This window comes from Tachypleus tridentatus, chromosome 1 (genome assembly GCF_004210375.1).
Source record: "Tachypleus tridentatus isolate NWPU-2018 chromosome 1, ASM421037v1, whole genome shotgun sequence".
Taxonomy (NCBI): domain Eukaryota; kingdom Metazoa; phylum Arthropoda; class Merostomata; order Xiphosura; family Limulidae; genus Tachypleus; species Tachypleus tridentatus.
Window position 1 is genome coordinate 27,063,573 of NC_134825.1, and position 23,888 is coordinate 27,087,460.

The following is a 23,888-nucleotide window of genomic DNA, read 5'->3' on the forward strand; positions in this document are numbered from 1 at the left end:
TTAGAATACTTACAAAGGGTTTGGATGAGGAACAGTTGATGGTCTCATTACGGTAGTGAACATGTTGAGATATTGTAGAGAATCTGTGTGGACTCTGGAGGCAATTTCTTTCTCAGGAGAGCTCCTTGGATTGTGGAAACAACTTCTATTGTTGCAGGAGAGTTCTCACTTTTTGACTATTATACGGATTTTTCCTAGCATTCTCATTATCTACCAATTGTATGCACATTACCTCAGATGTACAACAGATAGTACTATTATTATTATATAGTTGTGTGATGTATTCATAATGTCATATCTGCACTCTGAGAATGGAGAAAAATAAAGATCTTTGTGACAGGAAATAGAGGCAAAACGGTTAGATCGTGACTCATATTGCAAATCTACATGCATGCAGGATAAAAATTTCTTAAAGTTGGGGGTTGTACATCTCTTAATAAAAATGATATTCTAGTACCATTCAAGCAAGATTTCCATTTTATTATGATATGAAGAACAAAAGTTAGTAATATTCATTAAGACTTTAAAGAGCATTGTTAACACAAAATTAATTACAGTTTATTCAAAATCAAGAGAAAAGTGTCTAAAATATTATCTAGCAATGCCTCAGTAAAAACATTCTATAAGACCACCAAGAGACAGACTGGCTCATATCACTGTACTGTGCAAGACTACCACTCATGGGCTATCATGAGTGAAGCATAAGGGGAATTTTATATATGTGAAAACAGCTGGTTTATGTAGAGGAGCGTAGAAGGTTGAAATGAAACAATTTAAGATTTGAACAATCTTGCTATCTGTTTAACAAGAACTTGTTTAAAGGTTATAAAGTTTGAGTGGGAAAACCTCTCTACAACAGTATTTATCCAAAATATTTATTTTTGGTTGAAAGAAGGTTAAATAATCTTAATTTTTTGGCAATATTTGAATCCTCTACATAAAAAATTTTCTCAACTCAAACAAACTGTTTTTACATATATACTTCTCTACAAGTTGGTTTCCTCATCATCACTGATAAGGAGGATCCTGTTTATCCCTGCTGATTAGTGTACTGTATAAATCAGGATCAGTTTATTTTTAAAAACTTATGGAAGTTGGTTCACCTGTTACAACAAATCTAGAGCATTCTTACTCAGGACTCTCAAGCGTGGTTTCTACTAGTGGAGTTAGCAGAGTTCCTACAACTCCTTGTTCTCCTCGTTTACAGTCATTGAGGTGGCAGACAGAGGTTATTTCTCCAAAGTGTTCATGTGACTTCTCTCCACTTTTGGGGAAGAGGACAAAGTTGGGACCCTCCTGCACATGACATTGGATGTTTTGTTTTACCCCAGAAATTGGTGGAAACAGCACCAATTTATATGGGAGCCTACTTGTAATGCTGCATATTTGGATTGAGCGAGATCATTCTTTTTTATCAATATTGATTTAGTACATTGTTTGTGGAAGAGTTTATTGTCTCTTCATAATTCCAAATGCAGAGGTTCCTTCCTGAGTCCTTGGTTGAGCATAGTTTCCATGATGACAAGAAAACCTGCTTGTAGAGAAAAATATATATGTAAAAACGGCTGGTATGGGTAGAGAAATCTCTATGTAGATGAGTGAACGACGTTTTGACCTTCTTCAATCATCGTCAGGTTCACAAAGATAGAAAGAGGTAACTGACTGATAGCTGACCACATGTTTTAAGGTGGTTGTGTAATTGAGTGTAGGAATGTAGAGAGTGTGCTTAGATGTTGGATTATATTTATTAATATAGGTATTGGTTTATTTTGGATTTGAGTTGTTGTATAAGTAAGGCTTCTTTAATTTTGTGTTTGCTTATGTTTGTTTCTTTATTTAGCATTTGGGTGTTTTCTATGGTTATGTTGGGTTTATTTGATTTGCAGTGTTTGAAAACCTGTGAAATTACGTTTTTTTTGTGTTCTTTGAATCTGGTTTCCATTTTTTTACTTGTTTCTCCAATATAAAAGTTGTGGCAGTTATCACATTGTATTTTTAAATAATGTTGGTGTGGTGTTTGTCAGTGTAGTTTTTACATAGTATAGACCTTAGTTTTGTGCCTGATTTTTGAATAAATTTGGTATTAACTGGAATGTCATATTTTGTTACTAGTTTTTTTCCAAATGTTGGTTATTTTTCTGCTGATCTCAGGAATATATGGTATGCAGCAGTATGCAGTAATGGTTTTTGTCATTTTTTAAATTTTGGGGTTTATTTACATTTGTTAGTTGATTTTGCTTTTTGTCTAGGCGTGTGTGTGTGTGTATAATATTTTCTATGGTTTGTGGAGGAAAATTATTGATGTTAATGAAGTATTGTTTTATATTGTCTAATTTGTCATTAATTTTATCTGGTGAGCATAGTTTTATGGCTGTGTTTATTTGGTTTCTTAGCATGTTGAGTATTTGTTTTGTTTCATGTGCTGAGTCCCAAGGAATATATAGTCCAGTATGGGTGATTTTTTGGTGGATTTCTTTTTTAAATTGTGTATCAGTTCTTGTAATTTTGAGATTAAGAAATATTTGATTACTTTCTTTCTGTTCACGTGTGAAAATAATGTTGGGATGTATAGAGTTAATGTGATTTGAAAAAATTGTGTGTTCTGTAGATGTGAATCCCACAATCATGTCGTCTACATATCTGTACCAGTATAGTGATGGATGTAATGCTGTGTTAATTGCTTGTGTTTCAACTTGTGTCATAAAAATATTGGCTAGAACTGGTGATACTGGGTTGCCTATGCTTAGGCCATTTGTTTGTATATAGTTGTGGTTGTTGAACATAAAGTTTGTCTTCATTGTGGTGAATTTTATGAGGGTTGCTAATTGGTTGTTGGGAATGTCTAGTGATGGGTTAGGGTCTTGGATATAGAGTTATAAGGCTATCTTGCAGGCTTTAGCAGTTGGGACTTCTGTAAAGAGGGATATAACATCGAAACTGGCCATTAAGGCTTTATGATTAAGTTGATTCAGGTTAGATTTAAAATTAAGAGTCATTGATGAATGAGCTGGTTGATGTTACATATTTGGAGAATGCCCATGCTATGTATTTATCAAGATTGTAATCAAATGATTCATATGTGGACATTATTGGCCGTAGAATGTCAGCTCTTCTGTATTCAGAAACATTCTGTACCTTATATATTACTTAGGCTTAATTACATACTCAATAAATTGCTGCATTTTCCTCTTAATATCTTTCCAGTTTTAAAGAAAACTGGTGCAAGGGAATCTTTGATCTGCCTTTCCATTCTCAACCGTTATGTGTAATTACTTAAGGCTGTAAAATAATGTCACTGTACAACATTAAAATCAACAATATTAATATTACATTTTGAGAAAGTAGAATAGGCTTCACTAGGTAATTACTGCTAAGAACATTTGTGATTATGATATATAAAATTAATCAGTTATCTTTCTCTTTCATAGTAGTTTGTAATAAACTTTGAAGTCTATGAAAGCTTCAAGACCAGTTATGTTATCTTTTAGTTTCTTAACGTATTCAGTTGCATAAGTTATAGAATAGTGAAATAAACCATTACTTCCTTATTGGTTTATCATTGTCAACAAACTTCCCAAATATTGTTTGGTTAGGAGTTTTATAGACATTTTTTTTGTTTTTTTAGTGAACTAGTGTTGTATGTTAGAATATCACACATTTTTCAACATCTTTTATTATTATAGGAAGTTTTGAAAATGTTCATGTAGCCTGTTTTCATGTTATTTTGCTCCAGAAAACTGTTAAAATTGTTTTGTTCAAGTTGTCTTTGTGTCTTTGTTGTTCTTCAGCAGTTAGTATCTACTTTGCTTGTGAAGATGTTGCTGTAACTTTGTGTCAAACTAGGCCATTGGTCATAATGTTCTTTGCTGGCCAAGTGAATGTTATCTTTTGATAATGCTTATCATTTGATAATGCTTATTCCTTCTGGGTAAAACTGAAGTTATCTTTTATAATGGAATTTCAGTTTGAAGTAGAGTTGATCCAATATATCTTGGAAGGCAATAATTATCATTTGATGTACTGAACCAGTTGGAGAATGACTGTCCAGCATTCATCAAGTACACACACTAGTTTGTTTTTGCTTTATATTTAATATTGTGTTTCACTGTGACAAGTCCATTCTATTTATTTCCTAGCTCAAAACTCCGTAATATAGTTAACTTCAGATTTAATTTACGATATTCCTGGTTATCTTCCCATTATAAAGCAGGCCTATCTTGTACTTGCACAGAAATCAGTTTGCCTGAGAGTACTATGAAAACTGTTTCAACAGATTTGGAGTTTTTGCTATTCTGATATCGTTCTGTAGCTGGTATCTTCAACAGTACTAGTTAAGCATAATATTCATTGTTTGTGTGAATATTTGGTTTTGAGTGATGATTTTGTTGAGATTAAATTTTCTTGGTTTTGATTTTTAGGTATAAAAACAAGATTTATTTTACCACTTAGATTGCAGTGTTTTTTTTTTTTTAATTGAAAGTATTAATTGTTTCACCATAAAAACTTAAGAGTTAGTTAACTAAATTTATTGATTCCCTAGCCATGTATATATTCCACTTCTACCGGCTGCTTTAGTTGAAGTTCTAAGCACACCAACACCTTTCATTATGGGTGTTCACTCATCTTTTAAGGCAGAAATTGTGGACTTGGTGAGTTGAGATTCTAATGTTGTTTTTAGTTTAACTTGCCCATTTGTTTTAATTTTAATACCTTTTTTCTGAGTCTCTAAAGTTACCTTAAATATTAGGAACTTATGTGGTTCAACTTGCTTTCTCATTTGTGCTTAAGGTTTCCATTTCTTAATATACAGAAAGTTTTTCTTGTATGTTTGTGTATCATGGCTGTAGCTGATAAAATAATAATTACCTGTGGTGTGAAATTAATATCAAATGTACTTATTCATTCACATGCTGAAGTATGTTTGGAGATGATCTCATGATCTGATGAAGATGTGTAATGCCAAATGAAAATATCATTGCCAAACATTTAAACATGTGAATAAAGTTCCTTAAATCCTTTCAGAAAATTACTAATTTCCACCTAATCTTTTTCACATGTTATGAATGTATAATTGTAATAGATGTGAAAACAAAACATCAGGAAGGCAAAATAAAATCAGCTTATTGATTTGTACTGATACTATGTCCACTGTCCACTAAAATGAGAAAAATATCATTTTATGAAAAACACTGGAATACTGTTTTCAAGACTGTGTTCTGATAAGTGTAATGTTAGCTGCACAATTTAAGCTTTTATAACATTTGTTGTAATTTAATAAGCAAATTCTAATGCTGCCAGTTTTGTTTTTGATGCAATAGTATATTAGGATTGGGGTGGTGGTAATTCTGTTTGTTTTTGTTATAAGAAGAAATGGATATTTGTTTTCAGTTTATTGCCATGAATATTTTATGAGTGGTAAAAATTTGGTACAAAAAGCATTTTGAAAAAGAAACCTTAACAGGACCGTTAGTAAATTATATAAGATTAATTGTTATCCTTTCACTCTACTTCAAACAGTAATTAAATTTAATATTTCTACAAAATAATTCCATTGATATATTTCACAAGAATTGAAATTGTACAGTCATAGTTTCACAAAAAACTTGTACTGCAGTTACATTTTATGACTTGAATATCAGACAGCTCATTTATAAAATCAATCATGAAGACACTACTGTGTCTGAAATTTAATTACTTCTAAGTAGAAGACTATATATACATGAGGGTAAGTTCTGCTAGTTCAGAGAATTCTTTCTGTTGACAAAACATGCATTAACTGACCCAGCCAGAGCTGATGATCAACATGATAAAATTAAACAGTTTACAACATTCAGTTAAATTTTATTATTGGAGATTCATGATCTTTAGATTTATTTTAGTTTGATTAGCAGTCACCATCTGTAGCTAAGTATTTATGATTGTGAAAAATAAAACTATTTTCAGGGGAATCTGCACAAGGAAAATTATGATTAAGTTTTTTAGTATTTGAAATGATGGTATATCTCATCAACTGTAGTTGTGTTTGATTAAGGCTGCTACATTGAAGTTGAAACTAAATATTAGTACCAATAGAATTATTTAAGTAAAATATGGTTTAGACTGTATTTCTTAATTTTTTTTATAATTAAGAAAGAAATGATTGATTTAAGTTATTAAACAATGTTTTTTTTATTTTTGTTTTTAGTTGGATGTAATAGTTGTGGACCTTGATGGTGGTTCAATTGCTGTGCCTGAATGTATTTCAGTTCCGACATTACCAGAACCTCTTAATTCTCAACTGTATACACAGCTATGTATGGTAGGTAATTTAAAATTATGAACATTTATTACACTATTACAAAGGATAATATCTCAATTTAGAGAGTTGCTCTAAAGAAATTAGTATTTTTGGTGTGAGGAAAGCAGTGACAATAGAATATTGCTCGTGATGTGAAGAGTTTATTAATGAAGCAGCACATATATTGATAATTTGTGCTTGCAATATTTGGACAGGGATTATAATTGTCATTTCAAGGGTTATTTAGAAAAAATCTTAATTTGATTGGAAAAAGATCCACAGATATTACACAAAGTATGCATATGTGCAGATGGTGTTTCAGAATAAACAAAAAATATAAATACAAACAATAAATAGAAAACTCAGATGATATGATAAATCTGTTCAAGCCATCATTCCTTAGACCCAAAAAGAAAAGCATTTTTTGCCTTAATTTTTATCTCAGAATCATTCATAGTGTGTTAACAATAAATATAAAATCATGTAGTAAACTAATTTCTTTTTCCAAGTATCCCCTTTTGTTTTAATTCTTTCTTTTATTTGTAATTAAAGTTTTTTAATTTTAAAGTTTTTAAAATTTTCTAATCCAACATGCTATTGAAAGTCTACTTTTAAAAGTTAAATTTGCCATATATCAAGCCTATTGTACCCATAAATTGTTTGTACTTGTATTTGTTTAAATGCTAAAATGTATGAATTTGTCAGATTTTTTTCAGAACAAATTAAAGCTTTGTCTTACTCATTTGTCTCTGCAAACACAACCAGTTTCAGAATTCAAACAATTTATTATTCCAACATAGATCTTTTGATCAAAGAAGTTGTAGTTGTTAAAAAATTAATGTTTTTTGGTTAAATAAACTCTTATTTTTCTTTTAAATCAACTGTGAAAATCTTATATCTGTTTTGCATATTTTGGGTTACTTTTGGTATTGTGTTGATAACAGAACTTAACAGTTAAGTCTTTAAATAAACAGGATGCTTATCATGTCTGTAATCTGATAAAAGTAATTGGATAAAATTATGATAAATGTTACATAATTTTTCTACAGGCATTCTAGTGCCTATATTAATTAAACATTTATTTGAAGTATATTTGTCTTTATTATTATTGATACTTTGTCTTTTCAAACATGAGCATATTTCTTATCTAATGAAATTAAGTAACATAAATACTTTTGACAGAAATAAAATCTTAAATTGAGAAGAACAGAATAAATGTTTATTTTGATAACTGTATTGTTTTCATAATTTAAGGTATTCTGCAGCTCTATGTACCTTCTTACATAAATTTGAGATACTTGTAAATTGTTGTTTTTGATGATGAACTAGTATTTGTTTTAAAAGATTCTTGTCAAAAATGTTATGGTATACACATTTTGTAATATAATTTAGTAGATTACACATAGAGTAGACATTAACCTGCTCTTTAGTTGTTGTTTTATTGTACAGCATTGTTTTCAGGTTATGCGACCAGAATTGCTAACAGCAGATGATGCTTTTCCTCCCCAAGAACAGAAAGCTTCACCACCAAACATACTGGTGAGTTACAAAATGTAGCGAGGAAAATATGAGCTGTAAAACTAGATGTCTGCTCCTGCTGTAGCATGAATGAAATTTGAATTTCAGTTTGAAGCTATAGCCATTATTTTTTCCTCAGAAAATAAAAAATGTAACTATTTATCAAATTATGTGATTATTATGAATGTGAGAAAATGGGAATTACTGTGGTGTAAAGAACATCTTGTAGTAAAGAGCTACAGTTTATAGTTACATCAACTTGTATTAGTGTTACTGCTGAAGATTTATGATAAACAGTCCCTTCCAGTGGGAATTTGTGTAACTGTTAATGGGGAAGCTTGAATAGTGTGTATTTTATTTCAAAAGAGTGTTTAAGATTATCCAAGTAAATGTGAAAGTTTTAACACTCGTGTTGTTTTTAACCTATTGTGTGTATATGGTATAAGAAACATTATTAAAGCTAATTCCATTATGGGCATGGTCCCCAAGGACCAGCCTTGTAATCGTTTTGTGTTTGTTATAATTTTCACACTATAACTTTTAGAACAGTAAGTGTATCTTCACAAAATTTTGCAGATTATTAGTAAACATTGCAATGCTTTTATACACAAAATATCAGATTTTGTTTCAAGTTTAAAGATTTTTTAAGCTATCAAATGTTCACTATCCAACATTCAAAGTAATTTTGATTCTAAGGTTAAAAATATTTTTATGCACCAGATAATTTGGAAATTTAACATATGAATATCTTTAACCTTCAGATAATTATTAAACTTTTTTTATAGAAATAACTGTCATATTTTATCTGTTATTTTTACTACTGTATCTCTGCACAAGGTTGATCAATTTGATTGATCTTGTAACAACCATAAAAAATTGAGACATAAATATAAATTAAGGTGTTTTTTTATTTTAGCATGACTACAAATTATGAACAAAAACAAATTATATATCTATATCTATCTATTATTTATATTTTCTTGACCTTTCAACCATGCTTGGTTAACATTACAAAAGATACAACGATGCAGCACATGTATTCTTGTGTTACTGTACCCAAAAGTATAAAACTAATCTTTGGTAAAGTAATTTGTCTTGGTTGTGTTCTAGTAATAGTATTTTGTAAAATATTGTCACATTTTGGTTATGATACATTGTGACATACATAAATTAGTACTATTTACAAATAAGTTCTTAAATTTCATTTATTTTTCTTGAAACATATAACAGTAAATAAAGAAGTATAGAAAACATTTCTTTCTTGTACTTACAAACTTTGTACTTACTTGCTGCAAGTTGCTAAGCCTTTTCAAATTTTGCATGTGGAGATTTTTTTAAGTTTTCTTATATGTATTTTGAAATAATGAAAAAAATCATGAATTACTATATAAATACCACAGCATTTCAGCATTTCATTTATCAGGTCTAAGCTGTATTTGGGTCTTAAAATTATTTTCTGAGTTCATTAACGTCATACCTACGTTATGGCTTGGAATCTAGTATGAAAAGAAAGTTTCCTGTAGAAATATTTTGCAGAGGCTGAAAAGCTACTTGGGGACATTCTGAGCTTTTGATTGTTTATGTACATCTCATTGGATGAAGTATGTATATGTAAGCCATCATTTTCTAAAAATGGAGAAGGTTGGTGAGGCCACCTTGATTGATTCAATAAATGTATTAATGTTTCAGAAAATAAAAAAGATAAGATGTTTTTATCTCAGATTCTAGCTGGTCAGTATTGGTAATTTTCAAAAGTATTTAATTCTTAAATTACAGATTTTGTATTTAGACACTGCAAGCATCTAATCTGAACCAATGCTGAACCAATATTAATTATAATAATTATAAGCAATACTTTATTGACTGTTGAATGCAGTGTCCTTTTCATGGGGAATGATATAAGCTTATGTTTGTTACCGCATCAGATATTTCTGAATGTGGTTATAATCAGTTAAGGTCACTGTAACACTTAATATTCACATATGTACCAAAATTTCAACATTGAATAGTTTCAACAAAGACTAATAGACCAGTATGCTTTGAAATTATTGTTTTTGTTTATTTCTCAATATGAACAGAAATATATTTTTGTAAATATTCTTTTTATTTATTTTTACACAGTAAATTTTTGGGTGTAAGGATTTTGAATAAAAATAAAATGGGATACAAACACATTTATTTACATTTTTGAAAAAAATTAGGTTTGTGACTTTGTTATTAATTATAAAAAAAAAGGCTTACTTTTAGTGTTCCATGTGTATAAAACTAAAATACATCTGCCAGAACAAATTAGTATCTGCTGTATCAGAAGGTTATAAACAGTAGATACTTGAGTGGTTTGTTCATGACTTTTTTAAGTCTTCTCAGTTACTCTATGGTATCAGATAGTTAAAATCTGCTGTTGATAACTATCTGCCCCTGCCAGTACAGCAGTCAGTCCATGTATTTACAATGGAGGGGTTCAATTTCCCTCTTTGGGCTCAGCAGATAGTCTGATGTGGCTTTGCTGTAAGAAAAACACACAAACACACACATTATAACCACTCATTTGGGTCACAATGTTTCAAGTCTTCTCAATTATCCTGTGGTATCAGAAGGTTATTAACATTAGATATGAACTATTCAATAGATCAAACAATTTCAAGTTTTCTCAGTTAACCTGCAGTATTAGAAGGTTGTTAGCAGCAGATATCAACTAGTAATTTAGCAACACTTAATTGTTATTAAAATGATGTTTTCACATATGTGATCTAATGAAATAGATAACATTATATTTCAATTAATTTTGTTTTGTTTTATTTTTTAGTTTGCTGTATGGGAAGGAATAAGGTGAGAAAAAAATGTAAAATCTGTCTGTATGAGTGTATCACGTTTTTAACACTTAATTAACTTTTTAGTATGATTTGTTTAAACTAATAATGTACAATCATTATTCTTCAGATATCAGTATATGATTTGTTTTCTAGGATAAGGAAATTCGAGCAATTTTCCTCAGAATGTTTACACAGCTATTGCAAGGCTATCGCTCTTGTCTCACAATAACCAGGATTCATCCAAAGCCAATTATTGCATTTCACAAGGTGAGAATGTGTTAACAGAATGTGTATGAATGTTGTATTTACAGTATTTTGATATTCTAATATGTACATGAATATGCTGGGTATTATCATTGTAGATTGTTTGTGTGAAAGCTAAAATATCTTTTAAGTTTCTCTTTTTCATTACTGCATAGTAGTTGTTATTTGCAATTCTTATTTTATAGGCAGCATTTTTAGGACAGAGGAATTTTCTGGATAATGACTTTGTGACAAAAGTGTTAGACTGTATGTTCTTCAATACCTTTGTTTCTGAACGAGGCCCTCCATACCGTACGTGTGATATTTTTGATGAGGTAAGTTGATTATTCATCAAAACATATGCAAATGATTTAAGTAGTTTGTAATAGAAAATCATACTATGATGGAACTGTTGCATATATGATACTGGAAAAACGTTTTTATTGTGCAATGTGCAACCCTTAACTTCACAAACTTTTTATACTGTGTGTATGTAGATTTGCATTGGGGGTCACAACTTTCCCATTTCACTTCTGTTTCTTGTCATGGAGAGCTTTATTTTTCTTCATTCTCAGGGTGCAGATATAACATCATGAAATGTTGCACATGTATCTGATGCACTGCCACCATATTTGTAAATATAATAGTACTGTCTGTTGTAGGCCCATCTAAATACTTCACAGGGTATGGATGGATCTTCATTAGGTCCATGGGGAAATGCATACAAGTTTTCAATTTTGCATTTTGCAGTTTCTGTGACTGCTTTTATGTTTTTTTTTTCACAACATCAATCCTGTTGATGAATCCTCACCAAATTGGGCATGAAGGTTTGTTGGGTCCATGAGGAGATACAGGCAAATTTATGGTTTCACATTTTGTGTTTTGCTGTTTTTATGGGAGTTTCTATTTTTTTTTTTTTAAATTATATATAAAACAAACAACTCTTCATGTGTTAAGATAACCTTTTATTAATTGTGAATTTACATAACTTTTGTACAGAGTACAGGTACCCCAGCTGCTGTTTAACAGTTGCCCTCAATGCACATCTTAATATCTACATGGGTGGAATATTCAATTTTTGTAATACTTTCAGATTCAAAAGGTGACTTGTTTGTTCTCATGCTACTTACTAAAAATACTAAACATTTTCTTGTTGTTAAGTGTAGTGAGCTGACTGTCCAGGCTAATTTTTATGGTTCTGAAAAAAAAGATTCAAAATTTATACTACTGAAGTATTCTTTTTTTTTTTTTGCTGGAAATAACTTTCAATTCATTATGAAAACATTTAGGATAAGAATAAAACAAATGTTAAAGCAAAACATTCAGTCTGTGGAGTGTCTAAGACCAAGTTTGGTAAGACCTATCTTATTGAAAATAAAGATATTAGGTTTCAAAATGCTGTAAGTTTTAAATTTTTTCTTAAATTTATTTTATATATATTTTTAATTAATTTCTCTAGTTATGTTTAACTACATGTGGACAACTGACTTCATGATTACCAGACTTCAGATCAAGGATGACAGAATTAGTTTGTAATAAAACTTGTGAAAAGAAATAACTTTAAAGAGGTATATTAATAGGGTTTTTAATATAATTATGTTGTAATTTATATAGAGACATTCACAAGACTACTATTTTTGCTGCAGCGGAGTACATATTAGGAAATTCTAGGATATAATATTACATCCAAATATTTTTAGCAAATTATGTATTGTATCGTTATATTAGAGGGAATGTTTATGAGCAAATGATATTTGAAAGCAGAAATCTTCCAGAGATAGATTTAAATAAATAAAATTTGTTATTGTTTACATAAAGGTTTAAACAGAGGAGCAAAAACTCTAAAGGGATTGTTAATGTTATGAGTCTGTCTAAAAATTTTTTGATGATCTTCTGAGCCAAATGTTATTAAAAATATCCTAGACAGATGCAGTCCATTAACAGTGTTTTTCAAGTAGACTTGTTTGGCTTGATTTGTAGACATGCAAACAAGACAACAGCTTATTGAAGAAAAAATCTGACAAGATATCACTATGTACTTTTATTTGAAAACAATTCTGCAAATTAAATTTACCATGACACATGCTTACCCTTTCAGCTGTGGTATCAATAGAATGTGATGGTCAATCTCACTAATTGTTAGTAGCCCAAGATTTGGTGGCAGGTGGTGCCTTACATCTAGTTTTTTTACTGCTAAAATAGGTAATAGCTGTCATATAACTTTGCACAAAATTTAATTTAAATCAAACTTTTATGTGTCTCCAGTGAACTGACAAGTATTATTCAACTCAGAATAGTATATGTTCTTTTCTGTGTTAATTTAAGGTAAACTATATTGCCATTATAATGTGTCGGGAAGTGTGAAATTTAACCATGCTGAGTGACACACTGTTTCATTGTATTGAAACTTTTATGTTAGAGGCATTATATCATTGAAATACTAATAATTCATAATTTTTTGGTCTTCTTAATTTATAGAATTCTTAAAGGACAAAAATACAAAAATTAAGTATCACCTTGTACATAAAACGTTTACTTAAGTAGTCAATCTTATCTCTGTTAAACATAAAAAATATATTCAATTTTGAGACAGTTGGGCCAAGAGAAAGAGCACTGTTACAATTGGGTAAGGTTTATTGTATTTTGTTTTAACTTTGAGATTTAGTTTAAAATATAAAGCAGTTGTGAGTTGAAATGAATCTCATCAGTTTGAAATTATTAGTTGCAAAATCACTCTTACCTGAAAGTAATTACCCTTAGAATTACTTCAAAGGTTACATTAGGAGTTAACACAAAGTTCAGAAGCAAAGGAATAGACAGTGCTCTTTAACAATATAAGATGCTTTAAATATGTCCTTGTGTGACATCATAATTTTGCAATTTATGTCATTTTAAAATTCCTTAAGAAACTAATTAGTAATTTGTTGTGGAATTGACAAAGAGATGTTAAGACATTATATTTCTAGAGGAATCCTTTTTTTTTATCTGATTATCTGTCATGGTGAAATATAGTTGTGTACCACCTAGAAAATAGTTCTTGTCTTAGAATATTTTAGTGTAAAATTGTTTGAAGTTTTGTGACAACTAAAGTAGCACCTGGGAAATATTTTTTGCAAGTCACAAAAATAGTAATTTTGTGATAGTGTACAAAAGTTGTTTAGTGTAATAAGTTTATTGATTTCACTATCTTGTTATTTTGAAGTTTGCTGTTCAAACTGATACTCTAGTAATTGTAAGTGATATTTCTTATTGAAGTTGTATGCAGGTGTGCAGGATCTGCTTAAATCAGAAGCCAAGAACTTGGACTCAGTGATTGGGCATATTCAAGATCTTGCTCAAGAGCTTTTACAAAATGTGAGTTGTAATGTTCAATTTTGTGATTTTTTATAAAATATTCTAACAGTAGAAATGTATGAAATAGGATAAGCCTATACATACATTTTTTACTTCTTAAATATTTTGTCTTTTTTGGGTACATCATTTTACAATTGATCAGAATGTTTAAGTAATCTTTTACCTTACTGAGCAAAGTTAAAATTGTATTGCAATTGTTAATTTTGACTTTGTAAATTTAGTGTTACTTATTTCACAGTTAGAGATAATATCCTAAAATGTAAAATATTTATTGGAAGTGAGTACTACTATTTTATTCTTGAAAGTAGTTAATTGTAAATTTACATTATTGTTTTATATCTGAAAAAACTTCTGCATGTTAATATTAATTTTGTTAATTTTAGCTTGTTTTGAAATGCATGTTATAAAGCAGGGGTGTGCAACATTTTTCGTCAGTGGGCCATATAACCAACTTCATCAATCAAGCGGGGCCACTTAAAAAACAAGCTTATTCGTGTACATGCACAATAAATTAAAAAAAAATCTCAAAATGCAAGCAATAATATTTTATATTTTTGCATGATGATCATTTTGGTGTGACACTTGAAATTTAGAGTCCTTGCAGAGCTTGTCAATATCAGCTTTGACAGAAGTGGTTGCCACTCTTAACTGACTGGTCAAATGTTCATCAGTCAGCTGACTTCTACATTTGGTTTTGATGAGCTTCATTTTGGAGAAAAATTGCTCACAGCAGTAGGTGCTACCAAAAAGGGAGGCAATTCTTTGTGCATGACTGGACAAATTGGGAAACTTTTCACGTACACAGAGTTTGTAAAAGTCTAGCAAACTGTTTTCAGAGAATTTCCTTTTAGTGTCCATGTCAGCCTGCAGTTCAATGAGTTCCATTTGGCAATCATCAGGACTGTCTTCCACTGCCAAATCAAAAGGTTGAGCGAACAATTTCAATCTAATTTCAGTTTGTCTGAAATCTGGAAATCTGTTTGCAAACTCATCACGCAGCTTTTGTACACTGGTTCCATATTTGGTGCAATCCAGATTAGGAAATTCCAGTTTCCTGGTTGCAAGACATGTAAAATGGGTCAATATGGCTCTTCTCAACTGAACCTGGAAAAGTTCCAATTTCTTCTCAAAAGCACAAATATGCTCAAACAACTTATTCACAAGTTGACTTTTCCCTTGTAGTTTTAAGTTTAAATCAGACAGATGCTGTGTAATGTCTGTGAGGAATGCTAAGTCATTCAGCCAGTTCTCATTGCTCAAGAAGTCCACATTCTGACGTTTGCTCTCCATGAAGAACTTAATCTCCTCTCAGATTCCAGAATCTCTTCAAAGTAGCAGCTCTACTAAGCCAACGTGCAGCAGAGAAGTACAAAACATCTGAATACTCACTGTCCAGCTCATCTAAAAAAGTTTTAAATTGTCGATGATTTAATCCTCGTGTTCGAATATAATTTACGCATTGGACGACATTTTTCATGACTTCTGCAAAATCCAGAACTTTGGTGCACAAGCTCTCTTGGTGAATAATGCAATGGCTTACAACCACGTTTTGTGCTCCAATTGCAGTTAGAAATTTCTTGGTGAATCCATTTGTCCTACCTGTCATGGAAGGAGCACCATCTGTTGTAACACCACATAATTTATAAGGATTCAGTTCAAACTTTTCTAAAACCTTAAGCACTTGTTCACAAATATCCTGTCCTGTGGTTGTGGAGGAAAGGCTTGCCATATCTAAAAACTCTTCGAAAACATCAAAGCCTGCAGTAACAGCTCTGATGAAAATGACAAGTTGGGATGTGTCATTGATATCAGTGCTTTCATCCAAAGCCAGACTGAAAGCTTCACACCTAATTCAATCTCTTTCAAAGTTTCTTTGATGTCCTCTGAAAGATCTTTTGTCCCGTGAGACAGTAAAGCGGGAAAGGCTAGTTTGCTCCACCAAATATTTTTTCTCTGGACATGCATATTCTGTGAATATTGTTAAACAATTTTAATAAATTCTCCATCACTGAAAGGCTTTCCCTTTTCTGCCATACATTCACAAAGCTTAAAACTCAGTTTTGTCACCAGTTCTGAATGTTTCTTGAAAGTGGTAAAACTCCTTGTTGCTTTTAATGGATGTTTTAAATGTTCAATTTTGTCCTTTCGTGCCTGACCAACAATTTCATCAAACTGGGAGGAGTGCTTAGTTGCGTAATGTCGCTTAATATTGTACTCTTTCATGACTGCAATTGTAGTTTGACAGACGAGGCAGACAACACCTTGATTATGTGGGACAACAAGATATTTTGTGCACCATTCACTGTTGAATAACCTTCCTCATCATCAATTTTCGTTTCTTAACTGCTGACATTTTACTAGCCCTGAAATCAAAACAAAAATTATTCTCACGAAAATAGCAAAGTAGAAAAAAACATAGAATTTATTTACACATGGAACCTCTTATGGACAGAAACACATGTTTCTAAATTGGCATCCCGATCATAGCCTTCCGGTACTTAAATTAATTGAGAATAGCAAAATACAGTGTGACCTCGCCTATTCGCGGTTCGCCATTCGCAGCCCCGCATATTCGCTGGTTATGCGCTGAACTGCGCTTTTGTAGGTCACAGAGACTGAAAGGGCTTTTCGAGGAGATTTCTGTTGTATTTACTCAATCAAGCCGTTTTATCAATTGTCGTCTTCACCAAACAAGATTGGACTGCTATTGGCTGACTGCCTCAGCTTCCCAACAACGCAAACGGCAAAGCACAGCCCGTAACGACGGTACAATTTAGTGAAATACATAACAGTATGCAATATTGCTACATTATTACTGCATCAATGAGTATAAGTATCATTAGTGTTTGGGAAGCATTTCATATAGTATATAATCGCATACACATACGTTTTAAAACTGCGCCCAATATTATGGTTTTTCGCTATTCGCGGGAGGGTAAAGAACGTAACCTCCGCGAATAACGAGGTCACACTGTACATAGAATCAGATGCATCTGAAAGCAAAAATTTTAATAAATTCAGTAAAACGTCACCTATTCATGCCCTAAGGAGGCCGACCAATCGAATTCGGCCTGCTCCTCTCTAGCAAAGATAATTTTAGAAGTTTGTCGAAGTGAAGCCTGGGAATCCCGTAGGGATCGATGCTTTTAAAAATATTCCATTTGCGTTGGATTACAGATCAGGCCACATGGTTAGATTACAACAACTAGGGCCACACTAAATGGCTTGGCGGGCCGGGTTGTGGCCCGCGGGCCGCCTGTTGCACACCCCTGTTATAAAGGAATAATATTATCCAAGTTGTTTTCATCTTAACTATCTGTTTCATTTACTTAACTTGATTTGACATATCTACAAAGAAATAATATGATGCTGTATCTAGGTTGTCTGAATCCAGAAGCCATTATTCGGTTAATCTTTGCATGACCTGGTATGTTAGCTACGAAGGAATGGCATGGTATTGTATATTGTTGTTTGTTTCCAAAAGTCATTGGTTGTTTAACTTTTGCATAACCTGGTAGGTTAGCTGCAAATAAATGACATGGTTCTGTGTACCAGTTGTTTGATTCCAGAAGCCATTGTTTGGTTAACTTTAGTATGATGTGATATGTATGTAAGTTATAAAGAAACTTAATTTATATAGTTTCCAGATTTTTAGATCCAGAAGACAGTGTTTGCAGGTTTTAGTAAATCTAAAATTCAAGTTATTAGAGAACTTTAATGATATGGTTTCTATATCCAAGGTGTTTGAGTCCAAAAGAAAGCAATGTTTAGCTAGTTTGAGCTTGCATATACCTAGTTAGTATATTTAAATGTAAAAGGCATTTTCTGTCTAACTTTACCATGATCCAACCTCTAGACTGTAAAGGAATAACATGCAAACTGTATCCAGTTCATTTAAATCTAGAAGATGAGGTTTTAATATCTAGCAAGATTTTGCATATGTTTCAGAAGAATGTCATGGTACCATCTCTGAGTCACTTGGATTTACAGTATATATTCTTGCTACTTTATTATAATATTAAACATATATTTTAGAGAAGTGGCATGAAATTGGCTCTAAAGTTTTGAATCCAGAAGGCAGAAACCTTTTTTTCTTGTTTGAATATGATCTGACATGTATTATGTGAAGAAATAATGGGATATTGTTTGTAAGTTGTTAGATTCAAAAGGCACAGTTTGGATACATTCACTGTTATCTGTAAATGTGTTCTAAAGGACTAACATGTCACTCTTCATGAGGTTTGAGCTCAAAGTAATGTTTAGCTCACTTTATTGCAATCTGACATGCTGTAAAGGAGTGACAGAATACCATTTTTAGAGTGTTTGATCCTGTAGACACGATCTGGGTTAATTCAACATAACCTAATAAGCAGGTTGTAAAGGAAGGATAGGGCACTTTTTTTTTTTTTAAATTTAGAAGAGAATGTGTGAAAACTTTAAGTTGTAAAGCAGCAACATTGATAGTATTCCTATGATGTGTAGTCCAGATGTTAGTTTGTTGGTAGCATCAGCATAAGCTGGTATGCATGGAGGAAGTAATCTTTACCAAGTTATTTTCAGCATGAAACATTTTCTCTTATGTAGATTTAGTAAATGCTGATCAGTAAGTAGTGTAACTGGAGAGCTGGTTTTCTATTTCTTGTAATATCAGTTAGAACTTGGTGATTAACTTTAATCAATATAACCATATATTTGTGAGCATCAGTTACATAGATCAGTATCAGTAAAATAGTTGATTTATTGAAATTACAGTTATAGTAGTGTGTGTGTGTGTGTGTGTGTTTTCTTACAGTAAAGCCACATTAGACTATCTGCTGTGTCCACTGAGGGGAATCGAACCCCTGATTTTAGAATTGTAAATTCAAAGACTTACTGCTGTTCCAGCAGGGAAACAGTTAGAGAATAATGCCAGGAAAATAATCAATTAATGTTTTTAATCCTTCCAACTATCTAACAATCAAATTTGTGATGAAAACTCACAATTGATCTATAATACGTATATGTATGAAACTAGTTAGTTTGAGAAAACTTTTCCACTCAGTTAATGTTAAATTTAATGTTAGGTTTGAAAAGTGAGGGAATTATATTTCTGACTTTATTTTAACTTTCTGTTCTTTAGGGTCCAAAATTATAAAACATTTTTTCAAAAAAATTATTTTTTTTTGCTTTCATGCAGGAAAATCCAAATCCTCAACCATATGTTCAGAAAATCCCAAAACCAACGGAGGGAGCTTTCCGAAGGATTCATCAACCAACATTTCCTTTGTTAGATCATAAACTTGTAGAGGACATTATGCGAGATGGTCTTTCTAAGCACACTCTCAGAGCAAGGTAGATGTTTTGTTTAGTATTATTTTACATTGTGAAACACATAAGTTGATGTTACAGCTAAGTGTGCCATAACATATAAACGACTTGGTTTTTTTTTGACATACTTATATCACCTGTACCCACAGATAAATATTATTAAAAGAAAATATAAACTTCATGTAATTAAAATTTGTTTATAGTAATTTTTATGTGAAAGTTCTCCAGTAATGTAAAATGTGTACACATTAGAACACAATAGAAAACATACCTGTAATCATTGATGTTGATTTATCTTTAGAAGATACAATTTGATTTTTGCAAAATCATATACTTTTTAATTTTCTAAAGTGGATTATGTTGTTAAACAAAATATCGATATAATAAAATCAGAAAAGTTCAGGCAGTATCGTATGATGCTTTTAGAAAAAGTAGAATTCTCAGACTGAAACCAAATAAGAATAACTATAAACAGATATTTGTACTTCTTGTATGAAGGCTACAAGCAGTTCGTCCTCAACAGCCACGAATTGTGCCAATGGGCAGTTTAATTTCCTCGATACATGATGGAAATCCTGTTATAACAAACAGTGCCCGACGTCTAGAAGTTATACGTAACTGTGTCAACTGTATTTTTGAAAACAAGATTTCAGATGCTAGAAAAGTAAGTGTTCTGTGCTGGATTGACTTTTCTTTTCAATTAATTAGAGAGTAAAAGCATCTGGTTGAAAAGGTTCAGACATGATGTGCTGTGAAGATCACTTACAGGAATAAACCAGATGTTTGAAACTGCTTAAACTTGAAAGCCAGTTTGGTAACTGATAATTAAGTATTGTTCTTGAGTCGATGTCTGTGTTATGGATAGTTGAATGGTAGTTTCTTATGAACTTATTATGCAAATAGTGATTGTTATATAATAATTTATATCTAATGTATAATAGCCTATTTTTCTAAACCAAACAACTTATTTCTGCTGTACACTCTTAGGCTAAAACAAAAGAAAGTTTTGTGTGTGCATGGTTTTTCACATCTGTGTGTGTGTGTATATATATATAAATATAACTGTAGTAATGTAAATTTGAACATTTCCAGAGGGTATTTGTCACTGATATCCTTTCTCATAGTGATAATATGTAATAACTTTATATGAAACCTTGTACAGGCTTACTACAATATCTAATTTTGGCTTAAACAACTTCACACTTTTTGTCATTTTTATGATTGTGCTAAAAGTTTGTTTTGAGAAACTTTTGAAAGAAACATTAAAAATACTTTTGTCTTAGAATTTCAATATTTTTTATTATTGATCAAAATGTTCTATTTCAAATATCTAGTCAATTTCAGCTTGACTCATGTTGAGTAACATATATTTGATAGTTTATTGATTGGTTTAGTCATTTCTACTGGATATAAATAATAAAAAAAACATTATAAAAACTGACAATGATATACTGGTAATGTAGGACCTGAACTTCCAAAATGGTATCATTACCTTTGTCAGGCTAGGTAACAATATTTTTCATAGCTATATTCTTCCTTGGGATCAAATTATATTTCATAAATGTAGTTTCTTTTCAATAACTTATTCTACTTGACATTGTTTAAATTTGATAAACTTAAAAATAATGTTCACTAAATAAGGATTTGAGTTATTAGAATATTTTTCTGTTTCCTACCCTACTTGCTAAACTAAGTTTAACTGATGTTTTGTCATTAAAGAAAATTTCTTCAGCTTTCAAACAGATTTAACACAAAAATATTCCAAGTTTTGTGGTTTGTTCCTAGTTTACTAAACTTCCAACTGTTCATTTCAGCAGGAGTTCTGTCAAGCCATTTTTCCCCAAACCTTAAATTATATTTCTTGTCACTTTATTTGCTCTACATTGACAAAAAATAATTTGTAATATGCTGTTTAATTGTGTGTGTTATTTTGAAAGCTGTGCTTCATTAGCAATAGTACAGGCCACAAGCTGTGACAGCATAAAAATGTGGTTATCAAAAGCTATAATAATCAAGTCATAAAAATAAAAAGAGAATCATCTGAGAAAGAGATATGGATAATTATATTCTCAATGGATGATAGTTTTACAGCAAACATAAAACTGTGCACTGAAATGGTCAGTGAAATGATAAAAGAACTGGTATAGTGGATTGTTTACTAGTGAGATTCTATAGAGAAGAAATGAAATGAAGTTTTATTTTCTTTCCTAGTTATATTGATTAAATATTATAAAATGACAAAATATAAAATCTAAATATTATTGAACTAGTGTTAAAATATAAGGCCTTAAATTTTTAAATGTGAAATTATTGTTAGAGATTAATAAACAATATTTCAATTTAATATTATTCTTCCTTTGAGAGATGCTGTTTTGGTTGTCCTCTAACTCCTGCTAGGATTTTACAGATGGACCCATCAAATATTGTTTAATCTACAAGGAATAATTTGGGATGTGTCAAAAGGAAGTTAAAATGCATATATTTTGTAGCTCCAATTCTTGCTGAATATTAGAAAATACAAGTATTGTACCTCAAACATAGCATTTAATGATATATCAAGATAAAAGACATTTTAAGTTCTGAAACTGTAAGAGAAACATTGGAAAACCTGATAATTGATATATCCCTGGACAACAACTTATATCCTGGACTTTTAAACGAATTTAAAGATTTTATTTGTAAACTGCTAGCTAGTATTTTTTTTATAGGTTATTGAGTAGTGAAAGAATATTAGAAGACTGAAAGTTGACTGATGTTAGTCTGATATTTAAAAGAAGTGATAAACATTGTCTAGGCAGTTAAAGGTTAGTTAGTCTTACACCAGTAATTGGAGGGTATGATGCATTACAAAGTCACTTAAAGCAGTTTGAAATATTATCAAAAAACCAGCATAGTTTCATTAAGGGAAAGTTTTGTTCAACAAATGTTCTGACATTTTTTGAGTATGTTACTGTAAGAGTTGATGAAAGAACTTCTGTGGATTTGGTTTACCTTCATTTTCAGAAATTGTTTCATAAGGTGCATCACAAAACACTTGTTATAAACGTTAAATCTGTAGGTGTAGGAGAAATGTTATTATATTCAATAAAAAAAACTGGCTGGAGAGCAGAAAGCAGAGGGTAGTAATAAATGGAGTCAGATCTGACTGGATTAGTCTTAGAGCTCTGTGCTGAATCCTTTGCTGTTGGGTTTATATTAATGATATTGGCTCTGGAATGGCCAGCAAAATTTTTATGTTTGCAGATGACATTTAAGATTTTTGGGGTGGTGAAATGCATCAAAGATGCTGCAGATTTACAGGAAGATTTGGATCATTTCATGTGTTAGGTCAGTATGTGGCAGAGGATGTTTAACTATTCAAAATGTAAGGCGATGCACGTAAGTTTTCACAATTCATATTATTGTTACAATTTAAATGGCAAATATATATTGTGGTTAAAGAAGTAAATTTTGAATCTGTGATAAAAAATCAAGTCATCTCGTTTCACAATAGGGCAAATAGCATTTTGGGTAGCATCTGTTGAAATATTGAATATAATACAAATGGTAATGTTTCAGTGTATACATCACTTAAAGTACTGTTTAAAGTTTTGGGCTGCCTTCCTCAAGAAGGGCATTGAATTCAGGGAATATCATGTGAGAAGAGATTAATATTTTAAACTTGCTTTTTTTGGGAAGAAGGATCAGAGGGTATTTGGTGGAGGTGTTTAAGATTACTAAAGGTATTGGTAATATAGATCCATCAAACTGTTTAGTATTCAGCAATGAGAAAAAATAAGACAAGGGGTCATAATTTCAAATTTTGGCAGCTTAGGAGTTGTCTGCAGTTTAGAAACTGTTCAAACAGGGTGGTTGGCTTTTCAGTGATGGAGGCAGATAATTTACTGGGTTTAACAAAAGATTGGTTGAATAAGTGAGTAGTAAGGGTAGTTATAGTTGTGAGCTGGAGAAAACATGCTTAATGGATTAAGAAGCTTTAAAATTTTATGAATTTATGAGAAAAAAGTAAATAAGTTATTTGTCTATTAATTTAATGATCTTTATTACACTTAATGTATTGTAAAAGTTTCACTGTTTTACTTATTCGTAGTTTAATTATTATCTGTAAGTAAGAATTTTTATTATGTTTTTAAAAATGATCTATTTCTATCTTTTTTTAGACATTTCCTGCTGTATTAAGGGCTCTAAAAAATAAAACTGCTCGTTTAGCTTTGACTCAGGAACTAGCACAGCATGTAACAGGGAACAAAGCTATGTTAGAACATCAACAGTTTGACCTAGTTGTACGTCTCTTAAACTGTGCTCTTCAGGTAATACCTGATTTTTATTTATCTTTAAATATTGTACTGTTCATATAGCTTGTTAAAGGTTGAAGT

At 31.1% G+C, this 23,888-nt stretch overlaps 1 protein-coding gene across 3 annotated transcripts in view; it reads left to right on the forward strand.

The window, feature by feature from the left end:
• The window catches only part of LOC143244837 (myotubularin-related protein 13-like), a 136,418-nt gene that overhangs the window by 55,706 nt on the left and 56,824 nt on the right, over nt 1-23,888 (forward strand). For 2 of the 3 annotated variants that reach the window (XM_076490234.1, XM_076490243.1), the window contains exons 7-15: nt 4,541-4,649; nt 6,185-6,298; nt 7,739-7,816; nt 10,762-10,875; nt 11,058-11,186; nt 14,107-14,205; nt 19,382-19,536; nt 20,011-20,176; nt 23,673-23,822. In XM_076490234.1, coding sequence (XP_076346349.1) covers nt 4,541-4,649; nt 6,185-6,298; nt 7,739-7,816; nt 10,762-10,875; nt 11,058-11,186; nt 14,107-14,205; nt 19,382-19,536; nt 20,011-20,176; nt 23,673-23,822 — 1,114 coding nt within the window. Of the gene's footprint in view, nt 1-4,540; nt 4,650-6,184; nt 6,299-7,738; nt 7,817-10,601; nt 10,625-10,761; nt 10,876-11,057; nt 11,187-14,106; nt 14,206-19,381; nt 19,537-20,010; nt 20,177-23,672; nt 23,823-23,888 lie in introns of those variants that run through there. The other variant, XM_076490252.1, reaches the window with a different exon arrangement.